We start from the raw sequence: 18,833 nt of genomic DNA, 5'->3' as shown, positions 1-18,833 counted from the left end.
TGGTTTACTTTGTTATTATTGGAGCACGTGAGTGGTACAGTGGATAAAGTGCCAGGCGTGGAGTTAGGAACTCATCTAAGTTCAAACTAGTCTCAGACACTTACCAGCTGTGTGACCCTGAGCAAGTAACTTAATCCTATTTGCCTCAGTTTCCTCACTTGTAAAATGAGTTGGAGAAAGAAATGGCAAACTACTTCCAGTATCTTTGCCAAGAAAATCACAAATGGGGTCAGTCAGAAAGGACAGAAACACAACAATAACAAATGAAAAACCATTTCAGAAAGTGCTTGGAATATCTTAAAGGATGTTAGAGCTTTGGTCCAAGAAGTTATTTTTTTCCACTTCTTCAGTGTGCCATGATACTTCTTTGGGTCTGCAAAGACTTAAAAAGAAAGATCTGCATTAAGATTTTTTATTTCACTTTTCTTCAGTTAATGATGCAATTGAGAAAAGAAGCCAAGTAGTTATGGATGAGAGCAAGTAATGATCAGCAATAAAGGAGGCTAAATGTTCAGCTTACTTATGTCCTTCCCTCCCTGCAATGGCACACCACCTCTAGCAACAAATGACATGCTGCAGGAAAATGTGAAAATGACTACCTTTTCACCTATGCATTTTGTATCCCCTGTAGCAAGATGAGTTGTTACAGATACAATGAAGAGACTCAAAGAAAGGCAGAATTGGAGAGGTCCTTAGAAAACATCTAACTCAATCTTCTTTTTCAGATAAGGGAGAAACATTTAAAAAACAGCAAGTGTTGAAAATAGGTGTTTTCAAATAAACTTTGGAAAATGGACAAGAAAAGCTATTAGGGCAAGTAGAAAACAAAAATAAACTGCAAAAGAAACATTATATGAACTAGAGGCACAGCAAAAACTAATGATCAAACATAAAGATTTTCCAGCCTAATGATGGCTACATTAAAAGTCTGTTTTTTACTATATAATTTTAACTTGCCTTAATTGCCCTCTCCCAAAGAAATTAAATAAAGGAAACAAAGAATAAATAAGGAAATAAGTAAGGAAAATGATATAAATGATATAAAATGGGAAACTGGAATCGATAAGGAGGAACTGGCAACTTAAAGATACCAGATGCCAGATAGAAAAGGAGAGCAGGAGCACTTGAAGAAATGTGCATCAAGCAATTGGAAAGAAAAGCAAAAGGGAGAGGAGAACAAGGAAGAAAAAGGTTGTGAAAGAAAAACTTACATGCAGTAAAGGAAAAAAAGAAATAAAAAGCAAGGAAGTGTTCCAAGTTGTCTAAGCTTAGTACATTTTAAATAAATGCTTTTATATACAATTATATTCCTCTGGCATTAAAAAAAGAAAAAAAAAGATTAGGAAGGAAATGAATGGATAGAGAAGGGAGTGGACTAATTAGAGTCAGAGTACACTCTTCTATTGTCCTCTGTCCATAGCTTAATCACAGTAGAAATAGAAATGAGGAGTAACTGGGGTTAGGAGGGAGGCAGATTAGTACATTTCCCTTTGCAGTCAAAGACCCAGAAACCACAAAGGCATATTACATCATAATCTAAAAAGACCAAATTACTATAATCTTCACCTCAAAATTGGACCGCCCTAGAGTACAAATCATAACACTCAGGAACAGTGGGAATCTATTTAAAACTAAATGTTCTTTTCAGAAGGTTAATGGGTATGATCTAATTACCTCATAGGTCTTCCAACTAGTTAACATTAGATAAATTATTTTCAATAGGAAAGATTCCTTCCAAAGGATTCGTTTCCTTACAAAAGGGTCAGACTCTTGGGGACAAAGGCTTTTTCTAAAAAGGAATGATATGTTGAATAAAAACAGAGAAAAATATACAAAACAATAGTCTAATCTTTCAGGTTGTTTAGCTTGTCATCTTTTGATTTTTCCCTCCACACCAACAATTTAACAGCAATGATCTTCCAATTTTCAAAAAGAAAAGGAAAAAAAAATTTTGAGAAATTTCCCCCTCCATTACAAGATTTTTTTCTTTACATTATACTATATAGGGATATAATGTATCCCTACATAATATAGGGATATATAAGGATATTATAATATATGGGATAAGATGTAATACTTGCACATGAATAACAGAGTTTGGTTAGAGTATAACTAGAACATGAATAACTACAACACAATTTATATAATGCTACACGAGATCCAAAATAGGAATCAAAGGTCTTCCAAAGGTAGTTACATAAGGTTAATGAAAGGAAGTGAATTTCAATAGGCAGAAGAAAAGAAGGGGAAAGAATATCACAAACATAGAAAGCATTGTAAAAATGATAAAGTATATATAGGCTTAGCAAGTAGTATGTTTGGGGACTTAAAGGAAAAGTTTATTAAAAACCAGTTAGATAGAGAATTATAAGTCTTACTCTTTCCCTTTGTGCATCTTAACAAAAATATAGAAAAGGTGTTCAAATAATGCATTGATCCAGATATTCCATAGTAAAGATACTGAATGAAGTCAGGGAGGCTTGGAAAACCTCTTACAAGCTGTGGTTAAGATGGAAAAGCACTGGATTTGAATAGAGTCAAATCAGAGGAAATAGATTTCTAAGTTCCAGTTCTTTCTGCTACTTCCTGAGTGACATTGGACAAGTTTTTTAAGTTCTCTTACCTCAATTTATTCCTCTGTGAAATGAGGGGTTAGACTAGATAGATCATGTTTTGTTTTGTTTTTTGTAATTCTAAGTTGTTCATTTTTTAAAATCCTACTAAAACCCAAAATGACTGGATCTTTCAGAGCCTCATTTTGCTTAAAAATCCTATAGTTGATGTTATATCCTATGGCTGTCCCTTAGCATCAATCCAAAGAGGCAGAGATTTTTCAAAGAGTATCATTTTCTCTACAAAACTTAACCATGCAGCTTCAAAAAGTTCAAAGCACTTGGAAAATTTAATTTCATTCAGAGTAAGCAAATATTCTGATTCCAGTTCTGTAACTCCTAGGCTTCATTAATTACTACCCATATGGGTATATCCTCTCTTCAGTGCTCTGTTTCTTCACTTATAAAATGAGAAGGTTAAATAATATGGCCTCTAGTCATACAAATCAATACAGGAATAGATATAAAAATTAGGCAATTCTTGCATGTCTTATAGACATATAAGAATCTTAATAAAGTTTTATTAGTATTATAATTACATTTGTGCAACTGGTAATGTTTTTTATAAATTTATTCTTTATTCCCCTAGAATCTATGTACTGAATTGCTTTTTATATTCTCTTTACTGCTATTATCTCAAGTGAAATAGGTGATGCATTTTAGACAAAGTTGACAAAATGATAAATTAGAATAGGTCCAAATGAAGGCAAATGGAATGTTGAGAAGACTAAACCATGCCATACTAGAATGGGCTGAAGAAATTGGGGATACTTGGTCTAGAAAATAAAAGACCAAGGAAGGAGACAATTACCTTCAAGTACCTGAAGAAGCATTAGACTTGACCTGCTTGGCACTAGAGGATCAGTGGATGGAAATTGCAGAAACATAAGCTAAGACCTAATTAAAATTAATACCTAGCATTTACATAGGCCTTTTAAAGTCTGCAAAGTACTTTACAATATTATCTCATCCTTAGAACAACCTTTGGAGGTAGGAGATAGTAATCTCCATTATGCAGATGAGACAACTAAGGCTGAGAAAAGTTAAATAAATAATTTTTCATATTGCTATTAAATATATACATAGAATTTTGACCCCCATCTCCTGAGGTCAGTACAGCACTTGATACTGTACCACTTTCTTTCCTTCCTTCCTTAGCAATAGGGTCTATCTGACTTCAGGGCCAGGCCTTTGCTCTATCAATTGAGCAATCTACCCGCTCCTCAAATAATTGTCTTAAAAATTAGAGCTATTCAAAAGTAAAATAGGATTGGAGATAGTAGGGACCATCACTTCAAGTGAAGCACTTATTGGGAATACTATAGAGAAAATTCCTGTTAAGAAAAAAGTTAGACAAATTCATATTTGGGATCTCTTATAAACTTGAGACGATGTGATTGTGAATACTATCCTATCGCATTTCCAATTAATATACATTTCCTGCCACTCTCTACAGAAAATCATTTTTTCCACTCCTTGCAATCTGTATCTTTCAACTACTTATAAACAGTTGCAAGTTCCAATTACGGTATGAAGTTGAGCTCAATAAACTTATTTATTTCATTTTTCTACCTAAGAGGTTTCAAAAACTTCAAACTCTTCCAAATTATATACATATTTATGGAACCTAGGACCTCTGTCAAGTAGTCATTCTGTGGTCTCAGTAAAGAAAAGAAAAATCACCTTTTAATTACAAAGATTTGTTATTATATCACTTTTATTATAAAGATTTGTGATTACATAGTTATTATATCACTTTTTTATTACAAAGATTTGTTATTACATTGATTTCTACTTACATATACATATATGCATTCCAATTTTAACATGGGAGTTTTTCTAAAAGATATACAATTCTTTTTAGCATCATAATAATACAGTATGTTGTTTTTTTTTTTTAAACTCAGAAATGAGCAATAAGCCCAATTCAAGACGTGACCCAAGAGACATGAAATTGTCTTGACTAACTAGTTATATGATAAGCAAGTCCTGAAGTTCTGTTTCTTTATCACAAAATGAGCTGTTGGGACTAGAACATCTCCATTCTATGATTCAACTAGTAAGTAAACTAAACTTGGATTTGCTTTTGCAATTCCAAAGCAAAAAGCCAGCCTTTGCTACCATCTAGAGGCAGAAACTTTGTTGTGCAAGCTGGAGCAAAGAAACTTCCTTGTTAAATAACTAATAATGGAAGATATAAACCAACTAGAATTAACTGTCTGTCATGTTATACATAATATATAATTAAAAAAACAAAAAAACAAATAAATGACATGGTTCTTACCTCAGGAGAGCTTATAAGTATTTAAGGAAAAACTTTTAAAAAGCAAATTAAGGAATGCAGTGTTTATAAGTTAAGATAATGTACATAAAATATTTTATAAACCATAGATAGCATACAAATATGAATCATTGTTGTTATTATTACTATTATTTTTATGCTTTGTGATTCTTTCTAGGAAGGCTCTCTAAGAGATATTTTATAGTCATAATTCTTAGGCTTTTTGGTCTTAGAACTTTTTTACACTGTTAATAATCACAGAAACCCCAAAGAGCTCTTGTTTATGTGTATTAGATATCAATACTTATTGCATCAGAAAATAAGACTAATAATTTTAAAAATATTTATCTCATTAGAAATTAAGAATAATAATTTTAAAATATTGATCATTTAAAAATAACAATTCCATGTTTTTACATAAAACAAAAAAAATTATGAAAAAACTGACATTGTTTTACATATTTTTGTAAACCTTTAATGCCTGGCTTAATAGAAGACAGAAAATTCCTTTATGTTTCTGCATTCTATCTGTTCTAATGTTCTTTTGATTGAAATATATGAAGAAAAGCTGACTTTACACAATTATATAGATGAAAAAGGTAGGAATATTTTTAGTAGGCAAATAATATCTTAGTATTCTTATGAAAAGTTTCTGACCTTGAGGACTCCCTGAAGAATCTTGGGGAAACTTCTGCAGATGATATTGAGAATTGCTCTTATAGAATCATAAGCCTTATAGCTGAGTGGGGCCTTCAGGAGTCAAATATTTAATGATCACAATATATGCTATTATCAGGTGTTAAATATTAATATTACTAATTGTTTTTACTTCCAAGAATGATGTTCTAAAAGAGAATCTTGATGACAATTCCAATAGACTTGTGATGGAAAGACCCATCTGCACCCAGAGAGAACAACAGAGACTGAACGTGGATCAAAGCATTACATTTTCATCTTTTTTGTTTGTTTGCTTGATGTTTTTTTTTTCCCTTTTGATCTGATTTTTCTTGTAAAACATGACAAATAAGGAAATATGTTTAAAAGGGTTGCACATATTTCACTTATATGAGATTGCCTGCTGTCTTAGAGAAGGAAGAGACAAGAAAGGGTGAGAGAAAAATCTGGAACACAAAGTCCTACAAAAATGAGTGCTGAAAGCTATATTTACATGTATTTGGAAAAATAAAATATTATTTTTAAAAAAAGGAGAACCTTGACAATATGAAAAATTAGGAATAAAAGGCAAAGTTATTTCCAAACACAATCCTGTATACTAAGAGGATATATCACACAACTGGAGATCTCAACTGCTTTGACAACATTTGATATGCCAACTTTCCAGGAAGAAAGTATTCATTAAGTGCCCACTGTGTCCTGCAGGTATTGTTAATGGAGCTGCTGTCATCTTCTGCTCCTCTCAGACCTATTAGATACCAATCTGTAAGGTCCCTGTGACAGTCAAATGATGTAATAACTATGTAATAACAAATCTTTGTAATAAAAAGGTGATTTTTCTTTTCTTTACTGACAGCCATGGAGTAGTCAATTAGAAATGTGGGTCTGGAGTTCAAGAGGGCCACATATTTTCAAGTTTAGAGAAAAGAAGGGAAATGACTATGTATGTTAGAGGGGACTGTAAAGAGAACAATCAGGGAAGAAAAATGTTTTTGGAACATTCATCTTAAAGAAGTTGGGAGGAAAGGAATAGAAGGATTAGGAGAAGTAAGACAATCAACTGAATCTCATGGCAATTAAGAGAAAAAAATAATTAAGATAGTCAACATAAATTGCTATGGCGAACTCTAGAAAGATGAGGGTTGGAGAAAAAAAAAGGTAATTGTTGAAAGAGGAAAGATTCAGATTGCAGGGGCAGCTATATGGCAGTGCATAGAGCAAGGTTGAAAGGACCTCAGTTCAAATCTGACTTCAGACACTTAATACTTATAAGCCGTGAGATCCTGAACCAGTCATTTAACCACAATAGTCTCACATACACACACAAAAAAAGACAAATTGCAAACTGAAGATTATTTTCCTTTTCTTATCTTATTTTCTTTTTTTTTTTTTAACATGGCTAATGAACGAATTTATTTTATATGAGTATACATACTTGTAATGGGTTTTGTTTTTCTAGCCTTCTCAGAAGGTGAGAGAGGAAAAAGAGGGAAGAGAAAGTGAGAAAATTCAGAAATCAATTTTTTTTTAAAAAAAGAAAGGAATTTCAGTCAGTGAGTAAACATTTATTAACCACCTACTGTGTGCCAGATACTGTGCTTTCTAATTTCTAAGTACAAGGGATACAAATATGAAAATAAAAAGTCAGTCCCTGCCTTCAAGGAATTTATAATCTATTTTTTTTAATTTTTATTTATACAAGTAAATATGCATGAATAATTTTTCAACACTGACCCTTGTAAAATCTTGTGTTCCAAATTTTCCCCTTCTTCCCCCAAACCCTTCCCCTAGATGGCAGGTAGTCCAATACATGTTATATATGTTAAAATATATGGAACTTATAATCTAATGGATGAAGGTGATATACAAAAGGAAGCTAAAAATAGGCATGGGGAGGAGAGGGAAAGTATCAGGACTCACTCACATAATGAAAAAATCCAGTTGGGTGAGAAACAAAGACATAGATGGCCTGGATGCCACCCTTAACTGAAAGTCTTGAGAGAAGATCTCAGTTCTTTGACTGGCTGTTTCAGAGGAAGAATATATTAGTGAGATATGAGCACCATGGCTGACTGGATCTGGTAGGATGATGAGGTTGCTGAGGGTCCAAAGGAAGAGAGAATCAGATGGGAAATAAATCAATTTCAGGAAAATGAGGGTGATGACAAGGTGAAAGCATTGGTTGTTAGTTACTGTGTGTGTTTCAAGCATTGCAAAGCAATCTTTGATCCCTATAAAAGAGGAAGTATTCTTATGAGAAGGGGCAGAAATAGGTTTGAGATTTGAGACAAAAAGTTTAGCAGTGACCAAGAGGAATGAGATGAGGAATAAATAAGGATAAAATAAAAGGAAAACCAAACAGAGAGGGACTAGCTAAGGTTAGTTTAATCTAGAGCTCAGTCACTGAAACTTCCTACTCCTTACATTGGCTATAAATCTGAGGAAAAAAAATGGACCCCAATACATTTGATCACTGGAAGACAGTTTTAAGATGTTTATTAAATCTCCATGGTTATTAAAAGGGAGGGGGGAGAAAAGGGAGACACAATGGTTGTTGCCTCCCACACCTAAAAAAAAGTTGATATACTTTTATCAATTATTATTCTAAGAGATCTACTGAGAGCAAAATATATAGAGAGACAGATATAGATATACTTTGTGTATTTGTTGAAAGAAAAGCCCCAAACTAGTATTTATGTAGGATTTTAAGTTTTGCCAAGTGATTTAAAAATATCTCATTTTATCCTTACGACCATTCTGGGAGTTAAGTATTATTATCCCAGTGTTACAGATAAGCAACAGAACCAGACAGCAATTAAGTTACTTGCCCAAGGTCACAAAGCTAGTAGATTTCTGAGGGTACATTTGAACTCACTCTAATGGACTTCAGGTCCACTGCTTTATCTAATAAACCACCCAACTGCCTATTTTTAAAAAGTGAACTGAAACAACTTAGCCCTTCTCTTTCTCAAACTCCAGTCAGTTTCCACTCTTCAACTTCTTCCCAACTGCCCATGTCTGATCTGAACCCTTATTGAATCTCTTTGTGTGTCTGTGTACCAATTAAACTATTGACTGCTTTTCCTTCTGTTTACTTCAAGATCAAGGAGGTGTACCAGCGTACAATTCCAACAAGGACTCCTAAACTGAAATCTATGGTAATCACCAAACTTCCTGCTAAGCCTCCCCCAGGGCACATCAAAAAAACTGTTCATCATCCTGACTTTGGGAAACTACATATCACAAGGACCATCAAATCGAACACTTATCTTCAAGTAGGAGGGAAAAGGTAAACCAAGCTGCTATGGCCATCACAACCCATTTTATTCAACAGAAGGCCTGGAAAACTCCAGTCACCACTCCAAGACAAGCAGGCCAAGGGCTGCCATTTTGGTGCACAGTGGAACAAGAAACCAAGAAAACTGTTCTAGTTGATGGAAGAGGGCAAAGTTCAGCTTGCTATGACAGTATATCAGCAATGTGCCACATTGTGTCTAGGACCAGCAATGTTTAAATTTTTTTTAAAGTATTTAAACATTTACAGCTATGTGGGGAAAAATAAGGCAGAAGATCCATCCAACTTCTTAGCCTCTTCATTTCCAATCCAGCTCAGGGAAAATCCTTAGGTCGTACTCTCCTAGTCCAGAACAGAAAAAAAGTAAAATCAGGTTTTCAGAATAAAGAATAAAGTACAAGCTGGCAAGAACACTAACACTTCAGTCCTTGCTAAAGCTAACTTCCCCATTTGCTAGATAGTCTTAATTTAGTTTATCCAAGTTATATGCCTTAAGTTTTTTGACTACAAATATATCTAGAAATACTGTCTTTCTATAGACCTTTACTTAGCAGTAACTTTGCTAAGGAAAAACATTAAAATGTTTCCAACTGTTATAAGAAGTTTTTATAGTAATCTCATAGGAGAGGAAAAGGTTATTTATTTTCCTCTAAATAGCAATCAGTGTATCAACAAACATTGTTATGGACTTATTGTATGCTAGCAGTTACGGAAACAGAAAAACAATAACAAAAAAGTCCCTTTCTTTCAGCACCTTACAAAAAAAAAGTAGAAAACCACATATATGTTTAAGGACCCCCATTGAAGGAAGTGGGGTATAATTTAGCTTAGAAAAAAAAAGGTCTTGGGAAAAGGAAGATTAACCATCTACAAATATTTTAAAAAGCTATTAGACAGGAATTAGATTTCTTGTTCTGGCCACAGAGGAGACCTTGGGAAAAGGGTCAAAGTTGCAGAGAGGTCAATTTCAGCTCAATTTAAGGTAAAAACTTCATAGCAATCAGAGCTATCTAATAAGGTAACAGCCTTAATTTGTGTAAATAATGAATCTGCTAAAATGATCATATGCTCTAAATTCATATTCACATACTTGAACTGAGCTAGAATCAATGACCATATTTTATATAATCAACATTCAAATAAATGTGACCACTTCAAGGGAGTCAGTTCAAATTAATTAGGATCTAGGTATACAACATGAGGTAAAAGGATTCCTCCTCTTGAGATCTCCAGGCAAAAAAGCAGATGGTGGTCCACTGTGGATGTTGGGGAGAGGTATGTGGTAATGTGCAAGTTTGAATGGATGGTGAGTTGAATGGATGATGAGTCTTCCAACTCTGTGAACACATCAGGTACTGGAAACAAAAATGCTGATAAGAGCCTCAGATTCATTTTTCTAGTGGATTTACTTGATGAATGGTGGAACAGCTTATTGCCTCTCACCAGCAATGTGCATAAGAGGCATTATTGTGGTGAACAAGCCCTGGATTTAGAGACAGAGGACCATGGTTTCAATCATGGCTCTCACCTGTCTGATCTTGAGCAAGATGTAAGCTTATATGGCTCTCGGGTATGTCTTCTGTAAAATGAAATGGGGTGAGATTAAACAATCTCCAAAATCCTTTCCATTTCTAAATCCTGTGAATCCTGTGATCCAGTTACCACCTGAAATATAGCCTCGGCCCTGCTGTTTTATCCAGAAAGGTTAAGCAGGTAAGAGAGAGAAAGAGATAGACAGAGACAGATAGAGAAAGAATAAGTAGTAAAGTTGGCAGTCTTTGGGCAGGGAGAAAGATGGTGTTTTGGTCAAAGATGATTTAAAAGTCTAGAAAAGGGAGGAGAAGAGAACCTCTGGTGAAGTGATAACAGAGTAATAAGATAATAGTGAAATGAAATAGGTATATTAAATACCAGGGCAGCTAGTTAGTGCAGTGAATAGAGTACCAGGCCTGAAGTCAAGAAGACTCATCTCCTCAAGTTGAAATCATATACTTACTATGTGACTCTGAGCAAGTCACCTAACCCTGTTTGCCTTAGTTTCCACATCTGTAAAATGAGCTGAAGAAGGAAATGATGATACCACTCTGTATCTTTGTCAAGAAAACTCCAAATGAGGTCATGAAGAGCGAGACATGACGGGAAACATTAAATCCCACTAACACACGTATAATACAGAAGTGATAATCCAGTAGGGGAGCATAAGCTATCAAGCAATCTTCAATACAAGTTTGCCATGAACCGAGAATATGTACAGTGGATTGTGAGGGATTAGTCACTTAGTTAAAACATAACATGATTTAATGCAAAATGTATTAAGAAGCAAAGGCATTATATGCAAAATAAAGGCTAGGAAAATCCATTTTATTGAGCAAGATATAATCCAAAGAGTGTCTGATGAAAAGTGTCTGAGGATTCATCTATAACAATTGAGACAGATAAAAATATAGATGCAGTACATAAAATGTGAAATAAGATATTAAAAAAAACTATCAGAAAACAAATCAATGAGAAAGTATACAATTGAAGAATATACCTAATATAACTTTTTAAAAGTATTATATAATTAAATATTTTGCATTTAAGGTTTAGGATTCACTAATCCATCAGGCTTCCCCTCCAAATCTCTCTCTCTCTCTCTCTCTCTCTCTCTCTCTCTCTCTTTCACACACACACACACACACACACACACACTCTTTAGAGTGGAGGTTTATAGAAGAATACCACAGCAAATAAGAGTCCTGGGAAACTCCAGAGTTCAAATCTCTAGACATTTCATTTGCTGTGTGGCATTAAGCAAGATATTTATTCACCTTCTCTGTGCTTCAGGCAATTCCTGAAGATCTGTCTATTAAGTCACAGATGTGCTACATCTGGGTTGGTGGAGAATATTTCTATATTACAAGTCTGCTAAACTAATGAAATTAGATTTTTCTTTATTTTTTTCCTATTCATGGGCAGTTAGGCTTACCAAAAATATATCAAGCTAACAAAGTAAAGGATAGGTCACAAGAATGAGTTAGTAGATAAAATAAATAAATAAAAATAAGTAATATAATCTAGAAAAACACCAAGTTTTTGTGTGAGTAAACAGCTAAAACAGTAAGAAGTATGAGTCCATCTTCAATTGTAAATGAAAGTCATGCCAAAACTTCTGTAATATAAAATTGTTTTCTAAACTGAGAAGAAAAATATTTTCTAAGTAATCCTGGATGCTATAAAATTTAAAAAATGCAAAAACAGAAAACATGATGTCCCAAAATTAAAACAAAGGAAGAAATTCTGCTGAACTATCTACACTTAACTGCCTAATTAAAAAATAAACCAGAAAGCAACAGTAGATTAAAGTGAATCAATATAAATCCTTTAAAAAAAAAAAAAAAATCACCACCACACACACACACACACACACCACACACACACACACACAAACCTAGAATTTCTGCACTAGACTATAGTCATTCTTAAGTTTATCTGGTCATGATTATGTGAGAAGCAACCTTCATGTAATGGAAAGAGCAGAAAATGAATCAAAAGATCTGAGTTCAAGTTCCAGCTGTTCAACTTCAATCCCTTCACTTCAGAACCTCAGTCTCCTCATCTATAAAATGATAGTAAAGTTTGCAAGTCCTAACTCACAGGACTGTTGAGAGCATGAAACCTGATATGCTATGTAAAGTGTTTTAATAAGAGTAATTTACAATATGTATTATGACATTATGATTTTCAAAAATTTACCCTATTCAAACTTTTTAAATAAAGGTTTTGTCTTTTACTGGGATGTTATCAATGTAACTGAAATGACCAATGATGACAAATTTGCTTATCAGAGGCAAGTTAGATTTAAGTTTAAAACAAAGTAATTACTGAATTCTTTCAAAGTATTCTGTCTTACTCAGAAATACTCTGAATCAATAGCTTAGGCAGACAAGCTGAGGAGGATTTATAGCTCCTTTAAAAAAGACATTGTTTATTAGCAGTTTAATAACATGGTTAATGATAAAGCTAGCAAAACATCAAGCAGTTGTAGTCTAATGTTGTAGGTATACTTGGTTTAAATTCTGTTTTTATGGGGGGAACAGGACATTTAATAAAGCATTAGAAAATTTGCAGTGGTTTAAAAAACAGCTACACTGATGTAATGGAGAGTTTACTTTTTTTTTTTTTTAATCTAGAAAGGTATAGGGCTTTAAAGATTATCAAGAGGCATTTTATCAACTTATATAAAAAATAACATTTATCATAAACTTAGCAAGTATTACTAATGATATATTTAAACTAGTTTTTTTTAAAGTGCTTTAAAGATTAATTTCATTATAGGTTCATTATATACTTTTTATTTTCAGTTCTACTTAAAAAAAAATTTTAACCATGAAATCTAAAAATAAGAAGAGAATAAAGATTGACCCGTCCTTTTCTTTTCATGCCTTTTTGTCTCCTCCACCCTGAATCAGTCCCTGGAAATCAGGGTCCCACTAATTGTCAAAATATCTTCTCTCCTCCCTCTTTCCCCTTCATTGCTCTATGTTCTCATTTGTGTACTACCCAAGATCTTAATTAAAAACAAAATATAAAACCCTCTTTTTCTCTTCTATTTAATTTCCTTCTAATTTTTGTTCATCCTTTCCAAAATTCATTGTAGAGAAATTTTAAAAATAAAATTAAAAACTAATAACATACTTTTGTCTTTTCTCTTTTTTTAAACTTCTGTCATTAAAAGCATGCATCTTTATTGGTTTCAATAAATTTGTAATATATAGCCATTTTCACAAATATATATCTATATCTAAGAAAGCAAATTCTATAAAGGCATAGAGTACTTTTTCACTTATTTGGAAGCATCATAGGATCAGACTGGCAGTAAATGTTCAGTGAATGTTTCTGAAAATAAAGTTTGCTGTAGTTCTACTCTTGGATATCAGTCTATTGAAACATTTTAAATCTGAATTTGCATTTTATATTCCTATACAACATTTCAAAGAATATAAAAACTGCATATAATAAAGCCAAAGTCCAGAATAACACTGAATTCTCTCACTTGTAACTGAAGTTGTTCAAGTTTAAAGAAAATGAACCAAAATAGCCCACATCTGATACATCTCCCGAGGGATTGGAGACAACTGAAAAAAATACAATTTGAAGAAGACAGTTGGTCTCCTCAATGATTCCTGATATTAAAAAGAAAGTAGGAAAAATTACATATTAGGCATCTTTCAACAGTATCATGTAAGGAAATATGGTGATCCCAGATGACAATATCTTCAACTACAAAAATTAATTTTCTTTCTTTTCTTTTTCTTTGCTGAGGCAATTCTTTGCTGAGAAGTGACTTGCCCAGGATCACACAGCTAGGAAGTATTAAGTGTCTTGAGACCACATTTGAACTCAGGTCCTCCTGACTTCAGGACTGGTGAACCCACTATGTCACCTAGCTGTCCCCCAAAATTAATTCTTTTACAGAGCAGAAACCCCAAATCCTTGGGAAACAAAAATTTTTTTCTATCAAAGCATCACTTAAAACATTAAATCCAAATACAGTTAGAGTAGAACTTAACTAGGTGTTTTATTTTTCAAGGAGTATTTCAGTTGGCATTACACAAAAAGAAAGGGAATAGTGCCAAATCATTTGCATGGCCAAACCACAGAATTTCTGCAATTTAAGGGGTTCGGCTGAAAAAACACTGTTTACAATTCGGGAAACATATAAATCACTGCTAGCAAGGTCGATGTTTTGCGTGATCAAACCACAGAATGTCTGCAACTTAAGGTGTTCTACTATATGCTTAAGATTTGAGAAGCATATTATCACTGCTAATTAGGTCCAATTTTAAAAATAGAAACAACTCAATTTAACATATTTATTATTGCCTCCAAAATATATTTACTAACTTTTAAAGCCTTACATAATCTGGCCCCTTTCTATTTTTCCAATATTTTTATACCTTTATTCCCTTCTCTTTATAATCTGCATCCAATATCAATGGTTGTCTTCTGACAACATTTTCACTATCTGTCCCCCATGCCTAGAACCTTCTTCCTCCTACAGTTACCTTTACTGTATTTCTTCCCTCATTAGAGTGTAAATTTCTTGTGCTTTTATGGGTATCACTATTGCTTAGAATATAATCAGCTCTTAAATGCTTGCTAACTAGGACTTCAAAGTCAAAAAATCCTGTGTTCAAAACTTACTTCTAACCAGAGTTGGGTTTCTATCTACAAATTATTTAATAGTTTTACAATACAAATCTATAAAAATGGTCATTAAAATTGTAGTAACTCATGTCACATCACAGGATCATATATTGAGTTAGAACTAGAAGGGATTCAGAGATCAAATCCAATGGCCTTTTCTCAATCCTCATTCTCCTTGACCTTTCTGAAGCTTTTGACACTGTGGATGACACTCGTTTTCCTGGCTACTTTCCAGGATTTTGCCACTATTTCCTGGCTCTCCTCCTATCTCTCTGAGTTTCTCAGTTTCCTTCACTGATTTGCACCTATAATGCCCTCTAACTTTAGCATTCTTCCTGGGCCCTCTTTAAAAAAAAAAAAAAAATTAAAGCTTTTAATTTTCAAAACATATGCGTAGTTTTCAACATTCACCCTTATAAAACTTTGCACTCCAAATTTTCTTCTTGCTCTTTTTCTTCCTAGATGGCAAGTAATCCATTATATATTAAACGGCTGCAATTCTTATATTTCCACAATTATCATGCTTGTGCTGGGCCCTCTTTTCTTTTCTGTCTATTCTGTTTCACTTCATGATCTCATTAGATTTAATGATTTTAATCACTCTATGCTGATGATTCCCAAATTTATTTCTCTTACCTCAACTTTTCTGCTGACCTCCAATCTCCCATCTCCAACTGCCTTTCAGATGTTTCAAATTCTATGTCTAATAGAAATGTTTAACTCGCCAAAGCAGAATTCATTATTACTTCACATTCCCTTTCTGTATTATCATAGATCCCCTGAGATCCCCTCAGGCTCTAAACCCTAGGCCGTTACCTTTGACTCCTCCCATCTCTCAGCCCCCGGACCCAGATCACTCCACTCCTTCCTCCATTCAGCCACCAAAGTGACTTACTTTCCTAAAGCAAAAGGATATGTTACTCACACACACACACTCAATAAACTCCAGGGGCTTCCTACTACCTCCAGGAACAAATGCAAAATGCTTAATTTGGCATTCAAAGTTCTTTGCACCTAGCCCTTTCCCATTCTTCCAGTCTTCTTACACCCCAGGAGCACAAGTTTCCTGGCTCTTCATGAACAAGAGATACTCCTCTCCAGTTTCCAGGCATTTTCTCTGATAGTCCCCCATGAATGAATGTTTTCCCTCCTCCATTCTGACAACTGATCACATTCCTTTAAGTCCCAACTAAAATCCCATCTTCCATTGGAAACTTCCCTGATCCCTCTTAATTTCAGTTCCTTCCCTCTGTTCATTACTTCCTATTTATTCTGTATATAGCTTGTTTTCTATATATAGCTACATGCATACATACAATGTATGTAGAGACAGAGAGTTCTGTATTTGTATATACTTTTGTTCATTGTCTCCCCCATTAGATTGTGAGGTCCTAGTATCTCCAGTGGTTAGCATTGTGCCTGAATCATAGTGGATACTTAATAAATGTTAACTGATTAATATAGTTCCAATATCTCATTTTAAACATGAGGCATATAAAGGTTAAGATTTTGTCAGAAGTCTCAGGGGAATCAGTTGAGATTTGAAGCCAAGTCCTTTGATTTTTGATTCAAAAGTCAAAGGATTTGTTTTCTCCCTCCTCCTTCCCCCCTTCCCCCCCACAGGCTGCAGCACAGGGTTTGGAGTAAGAAAGCACTTTGTAAAAATTAAAGCATATGCAAATGTTTTTATTATTGCTGCATATCACTTATTAGGAAATCACCACTTTGTACTAGCTTGAAAAAACAAGACTAGTCTGCTGGTCTTGTCAATGAGTCAAAACAGTTTTGTTGTAATGAGAACAGTATTGGATTTGGAGTCAGGCAGGGCAGGAATCCAAAACCTCAATCTAGCACTTGGAACTACATAAACATGGGCAAATTTTGGAATATAGCTTCAGCTTCTTCCTCCCTTAAAAAAAAAAAAAAGATAATAAAACTCGAAACACCTAACTCATATGGCTAAGAGGGTCAAATAATAAATGAAGCTTGGTAGACAGCAAAGTACTACGTCATTATCAGCTGCCATTATAAAGCATTTTTTTAAATGATGCCATATAATTTTATTTTAAGATCACAGGATCATCCCATCATAGATTTAGAGCAGGGTAAGAGGCTTTGAATCCAAATCCCACATTTTAAAAAATGAGAAAACTGAAGCAGGAAGAGACTGCTTATTGGATAATACCCAATATTTACATAGCATTTTATGCGTTTGCAAAGTCCTTTATGTGTCCTATTTAGAAAACATCGAATGTTTGCAAACTTTAAGTCTCTATATAAATTCTATCTATTATTATTATTATCTCCTTCGATAGCTGCTCTAATTATCTTCATTTTGTAGAGCACAAAACTAATAAGGGAAGTCAAAGGTCAGAGGCTAGGATCTGAGCTTCACATCTTTACTTCAAATCCAATACCCTACTCATTATACCACACTGCCTCAAAAGCACGTACAGATGCCAGAGATTCTTGCTATCTCTAACTGTCTTGATTTATCCTGCACTTGTGCCCCGGTCAAAGAAGTAACCTTAAGAACGACTAAAGTGCACGTGACAGGTACATCTTCCTTTTATCCCACTTGCTAGCGAGTCCAAAAAAACTGAAGAAAAAAAAAAAAAAAAAAACATAACCCGTGCTCAAAGGAGCGAACTAGCTACCAGGAGGAGTTATATGGTATAGTTCATTTACGGAACTGTCTCCACACATTAAACATTAGCTTCCAAATTCCATAAGTACCACAGGGATAAAGGACATCTGCAAATTATCTCCAGCTCCAGGACCATCATTGGAGTGAGAGATGTGTAAACATCATCAGCACCTCCAAGCTCCAGGAGCATCCCTGGGATACAGTTCTGTAAACACCAGTACCACCTGAATTAGTGGGGAAGGAGCAAGTCCAGCCAACAGACGAGGCTTCTTCCTTTATCTATATGTCAACATTGGGAAAAGGGACCTGTCAGGAATGTACCTTCACACCAGAAAAATCAATCTAATCAATACACCTTCATTAAATGTCTGCTATGTGCCAGAGACGCGGGAGTAGCAAAAAGGCAGCAAAAGAGAGTTCCTGCCCTCAAGGGGCTTACAAGAGAGAGCTAAAAGGCACGTGCACGTGTCGTCTGCGTTTTCCAAGCAAAGGCGAAGAGAAGAGCCCGACAGAAGGAACAGAAGTGAAGCCGGGAGAGAAGCTCTTGAAGCGAGTGGGTACCTGCGCTGCTGCCGCCGCCGGCTCCTACCCCATCCGATTTCCACCACTCGTCTCCCAGGTCGTCAGCCATCCCGGCTCCAGGAAGTGAACACCGCAGCTGAGGACGCTTAGAGTGCAATCGCTGTCCTAATACCGGAATCCCCAAACACAGCTGCTGCCCCCTACGCTCGTACTGGAAGCACGCGGAGTGCGGAACCCAGGAGCACTCGCAGCAGCCAACTGACGCTCGCACTCCTCCCAGGAGACACTTACTGCGCAGACGTAGGCTTCCCTTCCTGGCTGGCTCACAGCTGTCCGCACTTTCCACGCACTGGTGAAGGGAGAGAACCTCTACAGTGACGAGGAAAAAATTAATTATACGAAAAATATAATGTCGTTTAGAGACGTTTTATCGGCATTTATTCATTAAATATTCAAAGAATATTTTTGTAACTTTTGATTTGATTAAAAAATAGTATCGAAAGTGCTAGAAAGATGAGAGAATGTTTTTTCTTTTTTTTTTCCCCCTTCAGTTTTAAAGGGATATTGCCGCGGGAAAAAGTCCGACCCACGTGTATGTCTTTAGGATATCCT

General features: G+C 34.7%; 2 protein-coding genes across 2 annotated transcripts in view; one reads left to right on the top strand and one right to left on the bottom strand.

Annotated features, from left to right (window-relative positions):
- FILIP1L (filamin A interacting protein 1 like) overlaps positions 1–11,222 on the top strand; it is a 334,108-nt gene extending 322,886 nt beyond the window's left edge. The window contains exon 7 of the mRNA XM_051985183.1: positions 8,670–11,222. Coding sequence (XP_051841143.1) covers positions 8,670–8,861 — 192 coding nt within the window. The 3' untranslated portion in view covers positions 8,862–11,222. The remainder of the gene's footprint in view (positions 1–8,669) is intronic.
- The window catches only part of CMSS1 (cms1 ribosomal small subunit homolog), a 402,077-nt gene extending 383,563 nt beyond the window's left edge, over positions 1–18,514 (bottom strand). Inside the window, exon 1 of the mRNA XM_051990598.1 lies at positions 18,261–18,514. Within this exon, the coding sequence (XP_051846558.1) occupies positions 18,261–18,330 (70 nt within the window). The 5' untranslated portion in view covers positions 18,331–18,514. The remainder of the gene's footprint in view (positions 1–18,260) is intronic.
- Between the last annotated feature and the right edge of the window lie 319 nt (positions 18,515–18,833).

Source organism: Antechinus flavipes, chromosome 3 (assembly GCF_016432865.1).
Source record: "Antechinus flavipes isolate AdamAnt ecotype Samford, QLD, Australia chromosome 3, AdamAnt_v2, whole genome shotgun sequence".
Classification (NCBI taxonomy): Eukaryota; Metazoa; Chordata; class Mammalia; order Dasyuromorphia; family Dasyuridae; genus Antechinus; species Antechinus flavipes.
Note: the sequence above shows the minus strand (reverse complement) of the source record. Positions and strands in the feature narration are given on the sequence as shown.